This window comes from Pleurodeles waltl, chromosome 8, assembly GCF_031143425.1.
Source record: "Pleurodeles waltl isolate 20211129_DDA chromosome 8, aPleWal1.hap1.20221129, whole genome shotgun sequence".
Lineage (NCBI taxonomy): Eukaryota > Metazoa > Chordata > Amphibia > Caudata > Salamandridae > Pleurodeles > Pleurodeles waltl.
In genome coordinates, this window is record NC_090447.1 from 1076514648 (window position 1) to 1076538415 (window position 23768).

The 23768-nt window shown below is 40.8% G+C and overlaps 1 protein-coding gene across 4 annotated transcripts in view; it reads left to right on the forward strand.

The window, feature by feature from the left end:
- DIAPH3 (diaphanous related formin 3) overlaps positions 1–23768 on the forward strand; it is a 1960340-nt gene that overhangs the window by 617305 nt on the left and 1319267 nt on the right. For all 4 annotated transcript variants that reach the window (XM_069205304.1, XM_069205305.1, XM_069205302.1 and 1 more), the window contains exons 6-7: positions 334–408; positions 21782–21851. In XM_069205304.1, coding sequence (XP_069061405.1) covers positions 334–408; positions 21782–21851 — 145 coding nt within the window. The remainder of the gene's footprint in view (positions 1–333; positions 409–21781; positions 21852–23768) is intronic.

Genomic DNA, 23768 nt, shown 5'->3' on the forward strand with positions numbered 1-23768 from the left:
AAAGATCAGTAATGTTTTCTTGAGTATGGACTTTAATTATATGCACAGGGGTCAGTTGTGGTGTTAAGATAACTTTTGAGATTGCATGCACGGCTTCACTGTTGAAGCATAATAGTTAGGTATTATATATTTTGTATGATTTTATTCAATACAGACAACTTAAATTCCTGTTAAAAGGAAGATGCTGGCATAATTTTAAATATAATCTTGGTTGTATCAAATTTTATTTACCGAGTGATGAGTGATTTTTGTTGCTTTATAAAAAAACAGATATAACGCGCACACATAATTCTTTGTGCAATAATAATTTTCCTTTGTTTTTGTTTATTTTAGCTGGGTTGAAAACTTTGGCCATGAAGGACTTGGATTGTTGTTGGACATCTTGGAGAAGTTGGTGGAAGGCAAACAGTAAGCATTTTCTAAGTGGTTTATTTCACATTGGCCTGTATTTCAGAGTCCTCTTATATATGATAATGAAGAAAAAGGAGGGAAAATGGAATAAAACAATTGCCAAGGGTCTCACAATTTGATTAAGTGGGGAAGTTGGGACAGACCCCATGTTTTCTTGGTTCCACATTGTGCAATTCAGCCACTAGATGTACCCGCTTCGCTACACCCACCTTATATCCTTGTGCGCCTCGATGAAACTACCTCTTCTACCACACCCTTGCTGACATCAGTGAGGCCCTCAGTCACAGCACTGGCAAAACATTTTGGCCCTGGCAAGATGTTTGCAAGTACCCATGTACTACTGAATCAAGCTGGTAAAGGTTTTGTTCTTAGAGACTCCAGGCCAAACCGCTCAGTTTATGCTGAATATTGCCACCCTCTCTGACTGATGACATTTTCTTTGTAAGTAACCAGGGGAGACCTTGCCCATCTTGAAATGAAAAAACAAACGTGGTGTATTTCTTTGGCAAGCCCGGACCCAATAATAAGATTTGGGACCTACCACATTGTAGTGTTTGCAACTTTAGGTAAAGCCTAGGATTTGCAGCCTATCAGCATAAAAAATGGTCAGTTTTAGTAAAGCTTTTCCCTTCAAAAATGGCAAGCTGTGTTCAAAACCCTCGTAATAACTGTGAACCGAGAAGAATTCCCATAGCCGGAGAACATCATCTCATTTTCTCCATGTGCAGATAATGTCCTTCTATTCATAGAAAAAATATATAACAAGCATTGCAAAGCCCACAGGTCTAACCTTAGCTAGAGGTTCTATTTTTGTTTTCTATAGTCTACAGTAGTTGTGTGGATAGTAAGTGTAGATTGTGTGAAATGGTGTACATAATGTTTTATTGTTAAGAATGTTCTAGATTAAGTACATCCTACATCCTACTGAAGTCCCTACCAACGTGGAGACAAGTCCTGGATGCAGTGTAACTCTTCATTATCTCAAGCTTGGTGCCCTGGGGTGAGCAGCATCTATAAGGAGACATGGAAGGCAGGGTCGGCTTCACATAGCACAGGCCAAGTAGAGAGCAGAGTTCAGATTGCTTTGCAATCACATATGCCAATGCCATTTGTAACTAGCGACCGACTGTCTCACAAACCCACAGCACGGATCTACAGGCTAAATGAAGCTCACTGAAAGGTGGTTGCAGAACTCTGGGGTGGAACTCGCTGCTGTACAGATGGTCTCTCAGTGCATACCCTGGGGGAGGGCAGGAGGACGCAATGAACAAGCAACGCACTGGATTCAGTGCGTACACAGATAGGAGGCAGGAATAGGTAACAGTACACACCAGTGTAAAGGAGATGCGCTTAATTCACAAAAATAGCCGCAAGAGCCCAGACACAGTTGAAGTGGAATGTTTGCAATTGAGGTAGTGTTATTTGACCAGCTATTGGATAAATATTAAAGAATCCTAGCAAATGTTGTCAAAATAAATGTTGACACACTGTACCTTTACCATCTGCCTACTTGTCAGCCAATCGGAATATTACATGGTATTTTCCCAGCTACTTACGTTTGTCACTAGAAATGAAGCATTTATCACAATCTTAAAGGACCTGAAGCCAGAATGAGAGTCCCTTTAAAAACAAATATTCTGTTACAATAAAAACAAACATATTCAAAATAACTAGCAAAATTGACCAAACGCAGAGTGGGGAGAAGTACATGACAGAGCCAGCTGAAAAAGGTGCACTCTGGTAGAATGCTGAAGCATAAAGGAAAAAAAATGAGAGGTGGAAGGATACAAGTAAAGACGGGGGATAAACAAAGGAAGAAAGTTTCCAGCAGCTGACCACGAAGAAACAAGGAAATGAGAGAGAAAATTAAGCCAACCAATGGTAAGCAATAAAAGCGTATATGCTGTTTTTTACTCAAGACCTAAAAAAGAAGCACTTGAAGCCTCTACTCACCTGCTACCAATGCCATTCTGATACCCAGTTTCATAAAGGTGTGTGAGACCTCTCGGTGATAAATGTGGTATACCAATCAATATAACATAACTTAATACTTCAAGTGTGACCGGTACTTAGACTCAATTATCGTCACTAGGTTAACTAGTGGGTTTATAACAGGCAGACCACAGGAAATAGGGGAGGAAGATTTGGTACCAGCAAAAAGCCATCTTTCCCTACAGCTTACCTTTAGAAACCTGCAACACCCACTCGCCAATGATACACAGAGCCATGGACAACCTCAGAGTTAAATGGCTTAAGCTTAAGGACAGCAGCAGACAACAGATCATGCAGAGGAAACAAATTGTAAGTGTTTATTCATCGCATTGATACTGGAATACATGCCAACCAGGGCATCGAGATGTCAACACAGTTCGATTTATGGAAAGATGGCAATTTTGCCACATTGGGATTTATCTGTAAACCTGTTCATCCATAAGGAAAGTTCGTCTGCTTAGGTTACGATGTCAATCAAAATATTTTATAGAGACCAGTAACTTTCGGCTGCTGGCAGCAGGGAGTTGATGCTACATTTTTTTTTTTTAAACTGGGGAAGAGAGCAAAATCTCTAAGAAAAATACAACTAATCTATCTACAGGTTGCGGTCAATGCAACCATTTTAAGCAGAAGTACTGCTGCAAACTTCTGGGACCATGTTTGGTCTGAAGTTGGTTTTTCATGGTAAACTTAAAAAAGCTTCGCTCTGCATGATGACCGCACACATCACTGCAATTTTGCATCTGTGATCAGGTGCTGCCCACATAAATTTAACATTTTAAAGAAAACAGTAAGGCCCCAGATAAGCAATTTGTTTTGCGAATATTTGTGGGGCATAATTTGTTCGTTTTTAGTTTCACAGGTCGCAGCAGTTTCAAATTGGGCAGGTGGGTGGATTTTTAGCTAAGTAACACATTCGGGTACAGAGGGCTGTCTAAACTGGTTCGCACCAGGCCTGAGATTCCTCTGATGTTACTGACATGACGCTGATGCAGAGATTATATAGGGTTGCGCCGGTGACTATCCTGTTCTACCCTGGCATATGTTTAAATTGATTTTGTCACTAGTTTCCCACGGGCAGCAGTGGTTTTGTTAAGTGATGGCCCAAGGAAAAAAAAAAAAATACTTTTGTTACTATGGCACTTGTGTTGTGCCTACCAACAAAAGTTCAAAAATTTTGGACAGTCCAAAAAAAAGTGACCCCCTTCCCAAATACATTTATTCTGTGACAGAATTACACTACTGAAGCAACCCTCAGAATTGTAAGGGACCATGTCAAAACTGCATATGTGCATTACACTGTGCAATGTTAAGTACCGAAACTGACAAACCAAAATATTGACGGTTATTTGCACGGGTCCTCATTTGGGAGAACTACTAGTCAGTTGTCAGAAATAAACGAAATAAAGACATCCGAAAAGAAATGACCATAGGTAGCCTAATACTGTACTTTTCCATTAAAAAGGAAAATCACAAGTAAAACAGGAAACTAATAAATGTGTAGTAATTGTAGAGGTACCGGAAGATCGAGCTGCAGAACATGCCTGTGGATGTCAGGATAGAATACAGGGTCTAAAATGTGAACTCCGGCGGCCAATAATAGAAATAGTTTTATTCACCACGCCTGTTGTATTTTACTTAACAGGACTCCGGACCTGAGATGCCGGTTGCAGCCTTCCCATGAGCCGCTTATATATATATTTATATATATATATATATTTATATATATATTTATATATATATATATATATATTTATATATATATATATATATATTTATATATATATATATATATATTTATATATATATATATATATTTATATATATATATATATATATATATAGTTTTTTGCAGTTTTATATAGCATGCGCTCGACCCAAAGGTATTGGAGCGCTTTATATGATCACCAGTTACATTCCACAAGGACACATTCATATTTTGGTTGGTACGATGGGATTAAGTGATTTGCCCAGAATCACAGGATGTTGAGCAGACGCCAAGACCCAAACGTGGTTCCCCCATCTCTGAAGTCGATTTCTCAGACCAGTACGCCGTATCCTCTCCTTGATTTGAAATCTGGTGGCTTCCCACTGAGGTCTGGAGCGGTGGGCATCAGAAACCTGACTGAGGATGGTGTCGGAATATGTCTACAAGGACCCATCAAGGGGAGCGAGGTATTCCGGCGATCGTGTATTGAATAGTCACCTCTCGTATCTCACGGGATGGGGATGTACGGGAACTAAGGATGTCTGTCTTAAAGGTGTATTCTTTAATGCATTGTATGTAATAGCTACGCATGCGGACCCCCCACATGGGGGGGGAAATGGGTGGCACAAACCATAGCGATGTAGTTGTACCAGAGGTTCAAAGGCAATGAATGAATGGGTGGGCTTGGATGGGGTTTGTTCCCTACCAGGGCACTAGTGGTGAAAAAGATCAGGCTAAAAAAATACTGCAGTGAGAAAAAAAATGTCTTTAACTATCACTGTCAGCACAGAGAAACCTTGGTGGATAAATGAAGCACATTGTAAAAAAAAAAAAAAAAAGCTTAGAATGCATCTCCCACAATCTTCAGTAACATGACAAAAACAACCACCCGAATACACAGGCATTCTGCAGCGAAAAAGGTAGTGTGCAAACGCAAAGGGAAATACACGAAAGTGAAAGTATACTAGGTCCCTACTCCATTGGAGGGAGCAAAATACAAGAAGGAGGGGCATATAGCAAAGCAAAACCACATGGAAGCAAGCACCGGAATGACTCGATTAACAAATCAAAAGTGATGGTTCAGCTCTAAGCCCACAGAGTGAATGCAGCACGTCTCCGAGACAGCGCATGTGCTGCCTAGGCGAGAGCAAAAAACAATATCGTAAGGCCTCACCATTCAAGACGATTCTTTGGGCTTTGAACTAACCCCTGAGTAAACGATGCATGAGGGGGAGCTCTTGACTTTGTAGCTCACTGACGGGAGCTGCTAAAGCTGTGTCCCGTGTGAACATATAATACAGGGCTGGAAGGAAAATGTCTGATGTTGCATCTTGAAACTTTAAAGCTCAGCGTGCCATTTCAAGTGTTGCATTACCAAAATGAACTCTTTTATCTCAAGATCATACAAACTAACTTAAAGATAGATTCAACATAGTAATCTGCTGCTGTTACCTTTTATCCTGCTTTCAGACCACATTCAGGGGGAGAGGAGTCACAAGGCTGACTGGTTTCAGGGCTACAGCAGTGGTGTTTGGGATTGTGGCCTCTGGTTTCCTGTTTCGGAGGCTTTTTGGGCTCCTGGCCTCCTGCGTCCTGCTGATCCCACATTGCTGGAACATGCAAGCTTTGCAGGGGAGCTTCTGCATCCAATGAACTCAACACTGGTATTTCAGAAAACATCCATATATCAAAGGATATACCTGAGACCTTCTGTGGTGGAAGGTGGACACCAGCCTGCTCTTAGTCTAGTGGGGCATGGATTGGTTGGATCTTTTAACTACTGTTGAGAACATGCAGTCTCATAATTATTTTTCATACAGGAGTTTTCCCATTGGTGTTCCCGGGGAGACTCATTCTACCTGCAGATGGATGCATGTCTCCTGTAAATTTCCTCACCTGCTAGCTCACTTGCCCTGAGTGCAGAAGAAGATCAGGAGTGACCAGGCTGAGAGTATCTTGATGGCTGTGGATTGGACCTGGAGAGTGACGTACCTTGATCTGTTGAGCCTGAGTATTTGCCCTCTGATTTGCCTACCTCTTCAGAAGGACCTCCTGGCTTAGCTACATAACAGGGTCATGCACCTAACTCTCCACAGTCTACACCTCCACGCATGGGGACTGAGCAGTGACAACTGAGCAGCTTTGATTTACCTGCTGAAGTAGTGGATGTTTTTCTTGAGGCTTGCTGCCAATCTACATATTTGAGTTACTGTGTGCAGTTTGTAGCCTGGTGTGGTAACTGTTAAATTCATGGTGTACAGTCCAAGTTAACTCATGTTTTTTTGTTTGTGCTCACTCAATTCCAGCAACAACACTGTTAAAGTTGTTTGTCAGACCTTTTGGCCTTTCCGCATTTACCAGAACAACCTTAATTATTCAAGTTGACGGTTGTGATATACATTCATAAAAGGTTCACTTACATGTCCCTAAGAGTAAGTTTATGCCTCTGTGGGACCTTAACGTGTTCTTTATTTTCCTGAACATGCCTTTTGAGCCTATACACAGCTGTTCTCGAAGACTGCTAATTATCAAAACTGTGTTGCACATTGTAATTACTTCTGTGTGCTCTGTCAGTGGGCTGCTGGCATTGTCTGTGCAACCCTCATACACCAATATCTTTCACTAGCAAAATGATGCTGTGTATTCATACTTCTTGTCAGCAAATGGCTTTTTTGTAAATTTGTGTGAGCTTATCCTCAACTTTTCAGCCTTTTTTATGTTAGGTAAATCCTTTTGAAGAAGAATGCCTTCAATGCTGACCATAAAACGCATTGTATTTGTATTGAGCACTTAAAGGATTCCTGAGTCTCTGACTAGAGTTCTGTGGGTTTTGCTGGTGCTAAGAAGCAAAGGCGCTGTAGTAACAAACCCTGTCCCGGTGTATCATTCTATTTATAAAAACATACTAGGCCCTGGCTAAGGAGGAGATCCCCAAGGACCAAAAGCCTTGTTTCACCAGTGCCAATAGTGCTTTCATTCCATTGGTAAAGTGTGTTTCAGCTCTGGAAAAGTGTCACGTTGCTACATGGGCTTCTGTGTACACGTTCACCAACTGCTTCCACAAGTCTACAGGGAGGGCAATTTTGCTTGCTGGGTCCTACAGGACTTCTTGTGTGAATCCACCCCTCATTCCCTCTTCCTTTTGGAGGTAGTGCTTGGCTTGGCTGTCTATTAATTTGGTGAGGAATGTGCAGGTAGAAGTATCTATCAGAAGAACAAACTACTTGTTGTTGCTAATGCTCTTTGCAGTGGATACTTTAACTGCAGATTCCTCACTGCCTTCCCTTCTTCGTGTTATTCTAAGAAGGTCCCAAGTTAACATTCAACACACTATCATTTCAGATCTGTTAAGGTTGAACTGTGTCAGAGGGTGGCAGAGTTCAAAAGGAACAGATGTCAGCATGGAGGGAGGCACCTATACACTGCTCAGTGCTGTCATTTCTGGAGGTTGTGCAAAGTTGCAAACTGTCAGATTGTGCCACCCGCAATGTGCATTGTAGCAGTCTCTAGGATAGACTCCAGATCCGGTCTTAAGCCTTGGAATACTCAAAAGATGAGTCATAGGTGGCTAGATAGAGTATACACCACAAAAAAGCATTACCAAAGTTAAAACGTGTCCTACTGGGTAAATCATTTTTTTAAATTCAAATACACATGAAGCATGGCTTAACCACATATCCATATGCTTATAGTGTATATTACCACTGCTGTGGAACGGGGGGGGATCTTGGCCCTCTTGTGGTTTAGTCTCTTGGGTCACATCGCCTTCCCACAATCAACAACGGTAACAAATAGCATATCACACTTGGTACATCCCTGTGTGTATGTATATATGTGTGTGTATATATGTGTGTGTGTATATGTGTATATATATAGATATATATATATATATATATATATATATATATTTTCAATCCAAACAAAAAGCAATGAAATTCGCACATTCAGGACTTCCAAAACGTAAAGCAAAGGCTTTTAATCACAACATGTTTCGGCTGTCAACACAGCCTTGATCACGTGAATGATATGTGTATATATTTGTGTGTGTGTATGTATATATATATATATATATATATATATATGTACATGTTCGAAGATGAAGGATCACCATAAGAAAACAGCCAGCTAGGGCAAAAGTCTGGATCTCAAAGGATACAATGAGTCACAAGAATGAAATATCCAAGAAAGAGGTGACTCAAACAGATGGTCTCACCTAAGAACAAAAATATATTTCCACTACAACGTTTCAGCTTCCACCTTCCCCAGGTAGTACAAGATGGTTTGCTCAGTGGCTGCACAGCTTACACTGCTGGATTTTCAAAAAGTATAATGAATCCAGATTCCAATTGGAATGTGGAATCAATGCAGTCCTGAAAACTCTTCAGATATGCAGAGATCAAGTGGTATTGTCAGTGATGATCAGTCCATCTGGATGCAGTGATTTTAAGCGATATATCCAGAAGTTTTCTCTGATGTCCAGTAGTTTTTCCTTTAAGATGTGTTCCACAGGGAAAATCTTCAAATCTGATAGTAAATAGTCCACAGAGTTACAATGATTAGCTACAGGCTAGTCACGTTTCTTGTTAATTATGGCTGATTTGTAGTTCCTGAATCGTGTATGAAGGTCATTCCCTGTTTGGGCTACATATTGTTTTTTTTACAGCTTTGGCACTGAATCACATACATAATGCATGTTGAGTGACATGTAAAATGTTGTCTTATTCGATAGGTCCTTCTTGTAACAGAGCTAGTTACTGATGATGTTTGTAAAAGGTATTCATATGGGATGCACCTTTTAGAATCACAGGAATTGATTCCTGCATATGTTACAGATTGCTTAAGTTTAGCTCTCACAATATGCAATCGTAAATTGAGAGCTCTACAGTAAGCAATGACTGGCCGTTTTGGAAAAAGCTTCTGCAATTTACAATAGCACATTTACAAATGTATAAAAAATTAACCTCTATGCCATGGCGTTGGAGATTAAATCTAAGCCACCCTTTAAACTAAGTAACTGTGGACGATCTGCTTCATTGAATATTTTACTGTATAACTCATCAATGGCCATACTATCAGTATGTGTTAAAGTAACCATTCAAAAATGCAGATGCTTAAAACCAAGCTACAAAAAGAACTGGAACGTTTAAAGAACACAAAAAGTGACCCTGAAGTGGCACACATACTACAGAGGATTGCAGAAGTAAAGATGACAGCAAGGAATGCTTTTAAAATTAAATCTGCAAAACTGAAGAGAGACATGTTAAGATTTCATATACCTCCTCTCCCAACTCACCACTTCATAAATCATTCTGTTTTTGGAGATTCACTTGTCAGTGTATGTCCTGTGAGTAAACCGCATAAAAAAACCAGAAGATTTCTAAGAGGAAAAAAGAATGCACAGCACCAGCCAGCTACAACCCTTCCAGTCATCAGATACAGTTAGTGAGTTAACTGGGGGGCTGCTATCACCAGGTGAATCAAACTTCTTGAGCAAAGGCCTCTATTTCTGTCCTGTACCTAAGGACCGTAATACAGCTGTGAACATGATGAGAGACCTGAAAACCTTTGAGAGAAGATGCAGACTTGCAGAATACTTTAACAATATGTCTAATGTTGATGTGCCAAGCTACCTTCCAGATCCGTTTAAGAAGTTCCACCATCCCAAATCATGGACTCCCTAATGTTGTAGAAATCCTGTTCTTGATACATACATTTTATCCATTAGCAAACTCGTCAAAGAATCACCACCTAAAAGGATTTTTGATGAAATTACCAGAGCAGAAAGAAAGGCTCTCCACCACATTTAGCAGAGAATAGATGTCATCATAAAACCGGCAGACAAAAGTGGTGCATTGGTTGCCACGAAAGTAAGTTATTATATTGAGGAGGGAATGAGACAACTTATGGATGCCAACACTTACAAACCTTTAGAAACTGATCTCACAGAAGACAAAGAAATCAAGAACAAGGTTGTAAAGTACAGGAGCTTAAACCTCATTGATGAAACAACAGCAGATCTACTTCTGCATCCCAAACCAAGACCTGGGAGATTTTATATGCGTCCCAAAATTCACAAAATGAACAATCCTGGCCGTCACATCATCTCTGGCAGTGATACAGCCACCGAGAGACTCTTTATTTGTTGACCTGCACCTCCAGCCCATTGTCTAAAAATTCCATCATTTGTTAAGGACACCAGTCTCTTCCTTCAAATTATTGAAAAATTAAACCAATCCTACACATTTGATGAAGACGCTATTCTGGCTATATTTCTTCTGGCTTCTCGCTGCATTTGATGTTACATCACACCAATATACCACATGATGATGGGCTTATGGTATTATCTGAAGCTCTTAATAAAACAACTTTAAAAAAAAACCCATAAAAAATGTGCTTACCAACTTCACAAGAGTTCTCCTTCAATCCACCAATTTGACCTCACATGATAAACATTATCTGCAGATACAAGGGACTTCCATGGGCACTCGGATGGCTCCTCCCTATGCAACTATCTTCCTGGGCAAACTGGAGGACTATATACTTGCGTGTTCCAGCATCAAACCACTGGTATGGCTACAATACATTGATGACATATTTATAATATGGAATGCAGGAAGCATTGGTGCAATTTACAGCTTTTATTCACAGTATCCATCCTACCATCAAATTCACCAGCAGCAATACTAAACAGAAGTCATCTCCCTTTTCTGGATGTGTTAATCTCTATTAATGAGCAAAAAAGTATAACTGATCTGTATCACAAGCCTACAGATCCTCATTTGTATCTAAACTGGACTTCGTCCCCCAAACTAAACTCCGCATTATCTACAGACAAGCACTCAGAATAAGACACATTTGCACCAGTGAAGACACCTGTAAAGACCATCTACAGGAGCTTGTTAAATTATTAAAAAGGCGAGGCTATCCTCTGCATATCATTCTGCAACAAATTGATACGTTTTTGCGTTTACCCAAGGAAGCACTTGTTTGGAATACCAAAAGAAGAAACAAAAGTGACAGAATCCCATTTGTGATCAACTATCATCCATCAGCTCCCACCTACAGAAATATAATGAAAGCAACTGTTCTCTTACTATCCACTTGTGAAAAATTGCAAAAGCTTTTTCCAAAACCGCCAGTCATTGCTTCCCGCAGAGCTCCCGATTTATGATCGCTTATTGTGAGAGCTGAACTTAAGCAAGCTGTAACAAATGCAGAAGTTCATTGCTGTGATCATAAAAGGTGCATCACAGGTGAATACCTTTTACAAACATCATCAGTAGCTAGCTCTGTTACAAGAAGTACCTATGGAATAAGGCATCCAGATGGAATGAACATCACTGACAAAACCGCTTGTTTCTGCATAGCTATAGAGTTCTCAAGACTGCATTGATTCCACATTCCAATTGGAATCTGGACTTATGAGGCTTTTTGAAAATCCAGCAGTGTCAGCTGTGCAGCCACTGAGCAAACCATCTTGTACTACCTGAGGAAGGCGGAAGCCGAAACGTTGTAGTGGAAATATATTTTAGTTCTTAGACGAGACCATCTGTTTGAGTCACTTATTTCTTGGATATGGATATATACATATATATATATGGACATATATATATATATATATATATATATATATATATATATATATATATATATATAATGAAAACAAAGGATGGAGTTCAATTTGTATATATACGGTGCCGGCTTGTTGGCCAGATTTGTCCAGTTGAAGGCGTTCTGCCGAAACGCGTTGACATTTCTTTCCAGGACTCTGTAAAAACCTTAATATTTAATAAATATTTTATGAATTCAGCACGGCCTTGCTGAATGCGACTTTTCTCCGATGGTCCGGATCTAATTTGCGGGATTGGCGCAGCCGTTGGATGGCTATTGTTCCATCTATTGAGGATGATTATATATATATATATATATATATATATATATATATATATAAACACAAAGTTTACAAAGACATTATAGTTAGGTTCAGATTTTACACGCACAAAACCGTAGAAATTCAACAGTTATAGTTATCTCGGGAAACTGTAACTCGTGCCCTAAGGTAACTATAACTCGTGTCCCACCATGTACAGTTTTCTCTTCAATAGTTTTATTGCTAACGTTGCAGTGATGTTATCAATGATGATATAAGATGTGGGGTAAATAGCAATGCATGGCGAGGGCATAAGTAAAAGTCTGCTTCCAGTGAGCAGGAGCAGTTTTCCTGCTCCCGCACAATGTAAGTGGACTTACTGTTTGTTCTCGCTTGGCCTGAGCTTTCATTGCTCCTGGCAAGTAACAGCAAGTAACAGCAAAGTATGTCCAGAGGGTGGAAACTTGAGACATAGGAAGCCGGCCCTAGGGGGTTATGGTGGTGATTCCCTGGGCCATTAATAGCTCTAAGAGGGGGGCCATACGGCCTTCTCCTTTGTTTCTGTAGGGCCAGACCGGGGGAGGTGGTGGTCCCCGGAGGCGAAAACAGCCCGGGAGGGGTGTCACGCAGCAGCCCTACCAGTTAAAATTTGGCCAAACCCTGGGTAGGTGGTAGTCACTGGGGCTGTATGTGCCTTCGGAGAGGTGCCGTTCCCTGGGGGGCTAATATTGGCTATGGAAGGGGCCGTGTGCAGCCCTCTCCCCATCTTAAATAGTATTTTCTGCCCCGGGCCCACCGGGGGTCATGTTTATACAAGCAGGGTTTCGCTGCAAAAATGTAAAAAAAAAAAAATTCTTGCCCCAGACCGGGACCCCACCACCAGGCCTAGGGGGTCAGGGTATTCCTACCTTGCCCCTTTTTATTTATTTTTTTCACTTTTTTTGGGGGGGTACTCGGCTGAGTCAGAGCCCGAAAATGGCTGCCAACAATTTCTGGTTGAAATGTTGGCAACCAATCAGATCTCCGCATGAGATCTGTTGGATCTGGGCGGGGGTGGAACGCGTCCCTAGATATACAATTTAGTTTTTTCTGTGATTACTTGAAAACTACTGAATGGCTTTACACCAGATCAGAAAGGTCCATTTCTGAACCAAGAGCTATCCTTCTGCAAAACATGGTGTAATTGCGTCCAGCAATTCGAGCTGTTAGATGTACCTATAATCCCTACGGAAAATTGCATAGGGAAAATGCATTTTGGGATCCCCTTTTTTCCCTCCCCCTGCTTGACAAATCATCCTGAAACTTTCGAGATAGCAGCAGAGCTCAGTTGCAAATTAATTTTTAAAATTTCTTGATGATTTGCCAGACAGTACCAAAGTTATTGGCAAAAGAAAAAACGCTTTTCTTATGGAAACAAGGTCCTAACCTTAACTACCTACTGGTGACCGTCAGTAAGTGTGTGTGTGTGTGTGTATGTATATATATACATATATCCCCCCTACCCACACACATGCACACCGGATAATGTTTCCATAGGAAAAGCATATTTTGGTTTGCTATTAACTTGGGCACCATTTGCCCAATTTTCAAAAAACTTTCCAAAAAAAGTTCCTCCACCTTCCTGGAAAGTTTCAGGGTGATCCGTGAAGCGGGGGCTGAGAAAAAAGGAGGTGTCTCCAAAAAAGTTTTCCCTATTTATTTTTTTATAGGGAAATTAAACAGTAATCCCAGAAAAGCAACTCTAGGGATTCACACCAGATTTGTCAGACAGCAAGCTTTTGGTCCAGAAAACATGTATTTTGTGGTTTAGTGTAATTCCTTTCAGTAGTTTTGAGAAATTAGGCCTCAAAATGTATAAAACATTTTATGTCATGGACTATTTGCGGAGCCTACAGATCACATGATGAGATCTAATTGGCTGCCACAACATTAACAACGATGTGACGACAGCCATCTTAGGACTCAAGATTCAGATATAAAGGGGCATAACTTGCCCCTCAGGCTGGTGGGAGAGGGGGCAGGCCCAGGTCCAAAAACTTCTTTTTAAAACGTTTGCTACAAATTTGTGTTGAATCTGCAAGTCTGTGGCAACACAAAAAAAAAAGAAAAAAATTATAAAATATCCCAGTGGGGCCAGGGGGTGATGGCTGACACATTTAGGGTAGAGGGCAAGTGCCCCCCTCCCTGATTCTCCACGATGTCCTGAGACCATAGCTAAACTAAAGGGGACGAGCCACTCTGCCTTTGCTCACGGTGTTTCTAATCCACTGCACAATTGATACTCCAGTTACCCCTGAAGAAAGCTTCTTCAACCCAAAATGTATTGGGTCGTTTAATTTCACTGGAATATATTGAAACTGATATCACGCAGGGTGCATAGCAGCAGAGGATTTATGCTCCTCAGGTTGGAAATCACAATATAGTTCTGAATGAGTGAAATAACTAAGAATTTAAATATTGAAAACATTGACGGAAATGTTGGTATACAGTTCATTGATCAATCAGTGACAAATTGATCTCTTTAGGCCTCCTTAATGTGTGTGTCTTGGGACTGGCCAGTGTCATTCTGACAGACACCAATTCCCAATCACGCCCTTTTGGATTTTTTTTCTCATTCAGTAGCATCTGTGCCTGACATGTTGCTATATGTTTTACTAGGTACTTCCTGATTATACCCCCTCTTGGTGTATGGTCACACAGCATACCACTAGTTAGTCATTATTATAATTGGCACGTTTCTCTTTTCACATACCCTCACCCATCCATTGCTTAATTTGTAAATAAAGAGGTGCCGGTGCTCAAAACCCTTCTCTTAAACACAAGACTGCTGTAATTAAATCTGCCAGCAGTGAATACTGAGGCAGCGTATCCTGAAGCCATCTCGGGCCTCTTCAATCCATTTACGACCACGCCTGCCCCTTCAGCTCATCCTACAACTTTCTCCTTTTATGACGCATTTTAGTTTTCTTCTTGCGTATTTCCCATATGTATCTTTTGCTTGCAGCAAATGCTTGAGGCATAAGAATAAGCCCGGGCCCTCACAAATAAGTGCCGGTGCTCAGTACCGGAAACAACAAGCACAAATTAAGCACTGCACCCATCACACTGCTAAGTGCTGTGTCCATAGTCTATAACAACACGATAACTGCACCTCAGTGGGCATTGCACATGACCTGAAAACACTTATCCTATAGGCTCAAAACAGAAACACTTATCAACCATACACCCTACATGGTGTATTTACTGTGTGGGGCTGTGCCTCAGCGTCCTACATAGTGGTAATAAGCAACATTGAAATGCTGCAATACAATATTTTGTTTGACTATACGGGACAGAGCTTTTAACGATGGAAAAAGGGCCATGCCTCACTGTTTCAAATGCAACTATTTGCATTTTGTCTGCGAACTCTTGAACCATTTTTCAAGTACGATCACCCCTTTTGGAGGTTCACTTAAGCCATCATTGTGAAGGCCCAGTGGCCCCACTCCTGAGGCACCACATTTCCAGGGTATGGTGTAATTGAACTTCACATCCAGTTTATAGCACACTTCCCAGCTCAAAAGGTTGAACCCTAGCTTGCTGACCCAAGTTTATGCATAATTATGTGCACAAATAGTAAAAGAGGGCAAAGTTATTAGCAAATTATTATGTATTTCCCTTGGAATGAACTGCAAATATAATCTTGCTATCATCGAGACAGTTTCATACAATAAAAAAGTTAATCAGTATTTGAAGGATTGTTGTGATTGCTTTGAGTAATGTTTTGCTTACAACAGAGCTTTTTAGGTGTATCTAAATGTGAACAATTAACTTCGTACAAAATTAACAAAAATTAACACTACTCTTCTGCTCAGAATTTCTGTTGTGTGTATTGTATTTTGGAATGCCATACGTAACGTCTCCCTAAAATATTTTCCTTCAGTAAGAAATCAAGCTACTGTCACACAATGCTATCAGACATCTAACAACTATTTTTCTTTGGGCTAACGAACAACCATGGGACAAGACACCTTACCACCTCTTGTGCCATGCCACGTAACTCCTAAATAGAGGTACTGGGCTGTAAGATTTAAGCATATCTTTGTTGTTGTAGATGCATGTTTCATCCAGCAACTTCTCGGCTCTATATCTCCCTTTACTCAGGCAGTATCCTTGTGCTCAGGTGCAGAGTGCCTTTGTTCCGCTGCGCTTTTTAGGATCTGAAGTGTTTATATTGACCAAGCATAGTCCTTGGGTACCCTGGTACTTCGCTGTGTTGGTCATCTGCGACTTATCCTCTTTGAGCACCATCTACCCAGTAGAGTGATGAGGTCATCTTTTGTCATCTGGTGTAAGATACCCATAGTCATAGAAAGATGCTTAACCGGCCCAAAAATCCTGGGGCTCCTGGAATATATCATAAAAACAGTAATAGGACTCACTCTTGCTGCCATCCTGGGGTCTTTTTGGTAGAGCAAGCCTTGCAAACAGAAAGGTACTCACTTTTGTAGCCTGACAGAGCCCAGGTTTTGAATGATTTTTAACAGATTGCAGAATTGTCTTGTGCCTAGACTTACAACACACATGGTAACAAACTGCTCCTCTGCAGTGATGTGTGCTGAAACCCTGGATAGCTTTATGACTGATCTCTAATATGACATGGTCACTAGAAGATGTCGTCCTCTCCACAAAGAACTTCTTTGTGCTTGAACTTTGTGATGAAACTATTAAATAGCAACATGCCTGACCTATATGCAAAAGTATTGAATTCTTATTTAGTTGCCGGTGTCACATATAGGATCCAGGCAATCCATATTCACGAACTCCACCAGATGACCTTTGTACGAAGTAAAAGCCTTTCAAACTACACAGTGCCCCCAACCAAGGCTCTACACATGGCTCAATACACTAACTTTCTCCCCTCTGACAACGTTTCGAAAGCTGACCTCATGAGAGAACTCCCAGAGACACTATTTGCTGACCAATGTCAATGTGGTCACAAAGGATACCAAAAAAATCTCCTATTTTCACCCACCACCCTTTGCTCTGGGAAGAAATTTTCTCCAAAGAAATGTCGGTGGTAAAAGTTAAAAATAAATAAATAAAAAACACATGGGAAATAATGTATTACTCCCTCAAATGAAAAATGTATTACTCCCTCAAATGAAAAGTTGTCATTCTCAATCTTTAACCACTGCAAGATGATGATTCTGTCCAAAGATGAAGTCCTGGCAGTCTTCAACTATAAATGTAAGTCACTCCCTTTCTACCATCTCCACCCCCTCTCTTCCCTCATGAATCTCACCCCTTCCTGCTTCACCTTCCCCTCGTTGTACTCCTAACCTATTCTACTTCTCTAAATTCTCCTCATATCTCCTCCCACCTCCATCATTACTTCCTCTCTCCTCCTCCAATTGCCCCTCCTATCACACACAGTGATTCCAGCCCCTTATCTGTCATGTCTTCAATACAACAATCCTTGTGTCCTAAAGATGCAGACCAAGTTCTTAAAACTCCAACTGAAAATAGGCATCCCTCTCTCTTGAAGGCAGTTTCTTTCTCGGCTACAGAACTCACACTCCATCAATTAGACTCCACCGCCATGTAGACTTCTCTCAGATACTCTAGCACTGCTCTATCTCAAACATTCCTATTGAAGCAACCTGTCTTATTCACTAGAAAACCCCTATATCTCACCTTCCTATCCAAAATTGTCAATATGCAAGTAATGCACAGGCATTGCCATCCAGAATTCCCCAGCCAAACAAATGCATCTTCAACTCCCCCTGCACAGAATGCTTTCACTGACAAAACTGAGACTTTTCTCTGAAATGAAACCTTTTCCTCATCTAACATTTGCCTAACCAGTGCCTTGAAACCTCTTGAATTTATCCTACACTCACATACTCTGAGTCCCCTTTATGCCGCAGACTGATGCCCTCTCCAAAATTTAATAAAACCTGCATAGATTGGACCTTAACTATTGTGAAGGATGACTGCATCGGTCCTTAATCTCCAAGCTAATTCATCCACCTCCCATCCTAATATTGACCCAAAACCCCTCCCATGCCTCATGTTACAGAGGAGACACTTAACAACTATAGAAGTTGAGAACATTATTCTTTTGGCTCTTTCCTCTAGAAAATACTCAACACATGTCCCCTCAACTGTTCAAGTTTATTCACTATAACCCTCAATCCAGCATCACTCTCATTCCGTAAGATGTAACAACTTCCCCCTCTTCTTTTCCAATCATCATGATAGACAGACCAAAGAAGGCCCATAAGAAATCCCAGTATTGTGTATAAGCTCTCATCACCTTTTATCCCATATGTAAATCTGTTACTTCCAATTGCAACTGCCTTCACCATAACTGCAGATCAGCAGCTAGCCACAGGATTGCAGTTGCTGACCTGATCTAATCCCACAACCCCAACCTCCTATTCCTGACAGAAAAGTGCCTGTCGCACTCCTCACAAACCATACTTGACTTCTTCGTTCACCCTGATTTCTTAATTATCCACCAATACTGAACAGGGAAACAAGGTATATGGGTCAATGTTATCCACAGTTTCTTCCTCCAGTGCAGAAATTTAAAGTTAGCCCAGGCACATGGATTGAAGTGCCTCTGTGTTGAATTTAAGGAATTCCATTTGAAGGCCATTTATCACTCTAGGTTACATCTGTCTCTTTGTTGATCACCTGATGGTGTTAATAACTGAAAAGTCAATGAACAAATCTAATAACATTTTCTTCAGAGACTTCAACTTAAACTAGGAACATATATCTGACTGAACAGTTACTCTACTAACTTTTGTTTATATAAACAGTGACTTAAAACAATTCTGTTGCACCCTTACCCATACCAAAATTCCCATCCTCAACCTCATCATTAGCAAAAATACCCCATTGAGTGTCAACCCCACCAATACCAGTTGACTAGTCTGACCCACTTTCTTGTGCCCTTTTGCCTTCTTTTCAGTAAAATGCCCTCATTCAGCCCGACCTAGGTTGGGGACTCTAAAAACTTCATCAAGTCCTTTCAAAGCTCACAAACCTCTGGGAGCTCCACTGTCCCCTTCCCCTCCCCCCCACCCCCATTCATAAATGCAGCCAATTCAAACTCCTCATGTACCACTACAAAGCCCTCCACAACAACGGATCCGTTTACCTCAACAGCCGCACACACTTTCACAACCCATCAGAACACCTATGCTCAGCCTTGCGCTCACTCGTATACACCCACTGCATTCACAAATGTGGAACAGGAGGTTGCTCTTTCATTTACATAGCACCTCAAACATGGAACGACCTCCCACAACACATGGGAGCCTTGTTCTTGCTACTTATGTTTCGCATGAAGCTGAAGACTTGGATCAGCAAACAATGCGGCAGGGACCACATGCCTAAAAACCTGCACAAGGGCCTGGATGCCCTCTTGGGTGATTAGAGCCCTATTCAGAGTCACCTAACAAATTTCCACAAAGCTTTTGTAGCCCAAGAATTAATGACACTATCTGACTAATAGAGAACCTACAACACAATTATGACAGATATGGCTTATTAAATTGCCCCACTCAAACAACTTAACATCACCATGTCTACTCAGTTGATGTTTAAACATCTAGAGGAATGGAAGAAACTTAGAACTATAAAATGCACCTGGTGACTAAACCCCGCAAAGAATCACTAGAACTACTTTGATTTAAGCGTAAAGAGTACAAATGCCACATAGTCAAATCAAAAGCAGAATTCTTCAGGAAGGAAATAAGAATGACCAACAGTAAACAACGGATGATGTTGTAATGGATTACACCTTCCATCTGCTTCATCCTAATATCTCAGCTAACAAAGAAAATTGTGATAATATCTCTTAATGGACAAGATAAACAAAATTGAACTGTCTTTCTGAAAAGACAGACATACTTTCCTTGGACACACTATCATACAAATCCCAAGAGGAATGATCCTGCTTCAAAATGCTAACTGAATCTACACTGAGAAACACTATGGCAGCAGTCAGGTAGTCCTTGCACTTAGCTGACCTCATACCGGCCAATACGGTTAAAAATATACCTCACCTGGGTAGTCAACTCTTCCCTCAGTCACTTCACAGTGTCTGAATTCCTGAAAATGGCTAGATCACCCTCTGCTCAAGAAACCAGATGCAGATCCTACCAACCTCAGCAACCTTCATCCAACTCCAACCTCCCATTCCTAGCTAAATTGTTGGGAAGCTGTGTGGCAAATCAGATTAATAAGTACATAAAGAACAACCCTTCTGATGACCACCAGTCAAGTTTGAGATCTGACTGTGGTACCAAGGAAACAATGCTACAAATAATAAATGACACTCTTTCCATAATGGACAACTGAGACTCCTGTCTTCTCATTCTCCTGGACCTCTCTTCATTTGACATAATTACTCAACCCTCAAATAAATCTTAGAAGATCGAATGTGATCAGAGGTACAGTGCTGAACTGGTTCAAGTCCTACCTCTTGAATTGCTCTCAACAGGTCAAGCTATTGAACTCTCGATCTCCAACTCCTTGCGTCTGCATCAAGGAGTACCCCAAGGCTCCATCCTCTCTCTAACTCTATTCATCCTTTACATGGAGCCCCTTTGCTCCCTCATAGAAAATTCAAAAACTTGAGTATATCTAACTGCCACCAGCACAGAGATAAAAATAACTCTCTTCTTCAGGGGATACAGCAAACTTGTCAAAGATTCTCACTGATCTGAAGTCATGGATGTTGCTTCACCAACTGAAACTGAACACTCACACGTCTACTCTCTTCACTGCAACTCACCTGTAAATATGTGGCTGGTCTCCTCTAGCTTACTTGACTGTAAAGCACCCCTTTTAGACCAGATGAAATATTTGGATGTTATACCTGATAATACCTTTTATCTACAAGCCTATATTAATGTGATAGTGAAGGGCACCCAATTTCAAATCATGCTTCTCTGAGAGATAAAACAGCTCATTCCTGCTGATGACTTCAAAATGGTGCTTCAGTCGATCGTCCGCCCGAAATTAAGCTACAACAACTCATTAATAATAGGAATTCCCAGAATCCACCTAGTCCCACTGAAGGCAGCACTCAACACTGTATCCTGCTTAGTCTTCGGTGCAAGATGATCCAAACATCACACCTGTCCTGACCACACTCAACTGAATTTCCATTAAAGCAAATAGTACATTCACACTGCCCCGCATCTTCCACAAGACTATACTTGAGGACTTAGCTAGATCCCTGGCAGACAGACTAACCATCATAGACGGTTGCTACTCTCTCTGAAGTACTGACTCCCTGCATCTGGAAACTCCCGTTTCGAAAAAACAGAACTCTGAAGCATGCTTTCTCTCAGGGGCTTTTTTCCCCAAAATATGGAATGCCATCCCACTTGCTATAAGGACCATCCCCAGCCAGGGTTTCTTTAAAAGAGACAAAAATCCTTCTCTTTGAACAGCATCTTCCATCTGAAGAAATGTTGTTCCCCATAAAGCAATAACATATGTTGACTTGCTCCATATTCTTCAGGAGTCAGTTATAATTGTGTTGATCATTCTTGCTCCGTGGTACCCTCACTCAGCTAATTAATTCTACATCATAGTAATGCTTTTATTGTTGAGTTATGTGAAGCACCCAGATTGCTCTTGGGGTCTGGTACGCATTATATAAAGCTGCAAATAAACTTCCTCATATACTAGCAGGTTGCAGAAGCTAATTCTGGCACAGATTGTAAGCATATTACTTTTTTGTGCCAAGAGTAGAAGACATCATAATGTTTATCTAATTCTATCCTTTTTTGCAGCCATGACAAGATCGAGAGAAGAATCCAGCACCGAGTCATACAGTGTTTGAAGGCTTCAATGAACAACAAAGTATGTAGAATGTGTTTCCATCCATAAATTCTTCATGGGGAAGGGACAGGAATCTTTTTCTGAGGGTTCATGATTGACTCAGATGAACTGTTACAGCAAACTTATGTGTTCTTATATTGCTGGCGCTATCCTGATTCAATAAGGCATAGTTTCTTGGACGTCTCAACCTATTGGAGGTATCTTTGTAACTGTGACTACAGAGCATTGAATTTACCGCTTAATAAGCTAAATACATTTGTGGTTCCAAAACAATGGGCATTATTTATGCCATCTCTCTTTACATGAGAAGCAAATCATATGACTTAATTTATGTGTACTGATTTTGTTGTCATTAATGTATGGGTTAGTGATGTGTTTTCTACTTAGGTGTTCTTCAGATGCCCATTTGACAGTTATCACCCTCCACCCTGCATATTTTTGGATTTAAAAAAAATCCTTTTCTCATCTTTCTGCTTAAAAATGCAGCAGTATTTTTTACATCCTGGATCAGTTGGCACACACTACCCTCCTGGTAGTCATATTCACCCCCTCAAAGTTAATCTGGAGAAAAAAAAATTCTAAGGATAACTGCACATCACACATATAACAGGAACAGTGCTTAAATTTCAGTAACCGTTACCTCCCATAGAAACCCACTCTTCTACCACCAGTACACCCATAGCCCCATAACATCCTATCAGATGTTTATTCATTTATCTTGTCATTCCATTGACTAGCCTTCTCTCCTTTTTTGCTCAAGCAAAGCTCTTCTTCTCTCTGTTACTTGTAATAGATATTCAGTCCAGGCTACTTGGATTTTGTGGATTTTCACAAAATGTGTGCCATACTACAGGTAGGGAGTTTAGGGGAGAGGCTATGCCTAAATGTTTTTTTTTTACAACACAATCAGTATTTCTCTTTTCTTCCTCAAGGCCAATTCATTGCCTGATTCATTGTTTTTGTTTTGTTTTTGAGAAGTCTAAAGCTGCATTACCTGCCTATATACTTTATCTTACAAGGTTTGAGGGCTGATTTGGGCACTCCACAACATCTCTGTTTCAGAGACTTAGCAGACTTGCTCACAGTAGTCAGTGTAGGATAGCCACACATCTGCACAACTGGACTGACTGGTTGGAAATCCCATTCCTCACTATAAAGTCTCCACTTCCATAACCAAGAGTAACGATAAAGGCATGAGAGTGGATAGTATGAATGAAAAATGTTATCCTCGGCTCTTCCCTCTAGTATAAGTTTGAGTCCCTCCTTGTTACCTAATGGTACTCATGTGGCACAAACTCAGGTAGGAAGCAATGGTTCACTGAACAGATGTGGGAGCCCAAGAATGATAGAATCCTAACCCAAATCGGGCAGCTGGGTGTGGGGGGTCTAGGTGGATTTGAGCATATCAGTGAGTAGTCTTGATTGAAAAGGTGTTTTTTTTAGTTTCTTCTTGCCTGAGAGAAGGACTTACTGAGTAATTCTGATGACAATGGGAATATTGCTCCACATCCGGATGCATAAATGAAGAAAGACTGTCTTCTGATTTTATCTTGTTGCACCTTTTTGTCTTCAGTCTAGCAATGCCTTGACTTCCTGGTGTACAGGTATCCAACAGAGATGGTTAGTTTCTTTGTCATGTGTGTTGGAGTATTGTTTGGATTGTCTAAAAGCTTGTGTTTAGGGGTTGGGGGCAGTGTTATTTCTTCAGTGTTCAGGTGATGCGGTTAAACATTTTTAGACTTTTTTTCAGGGGTTTTAAGGTGGTGTCTTGATGGTAGCTGAGCAGAGTTTGCTCCATATGTGTGGAAGAGGACCAAGGCTTCGACTGTTAAGAAATCAGCTCACGTTTTGGAAGAAAGGGTTTCACATTCATCAGGAGGGAGAGCTTATATTGTGCTGGCTTTTCTGGCAATGTGTTGTTTAAATGGGAGATCCATG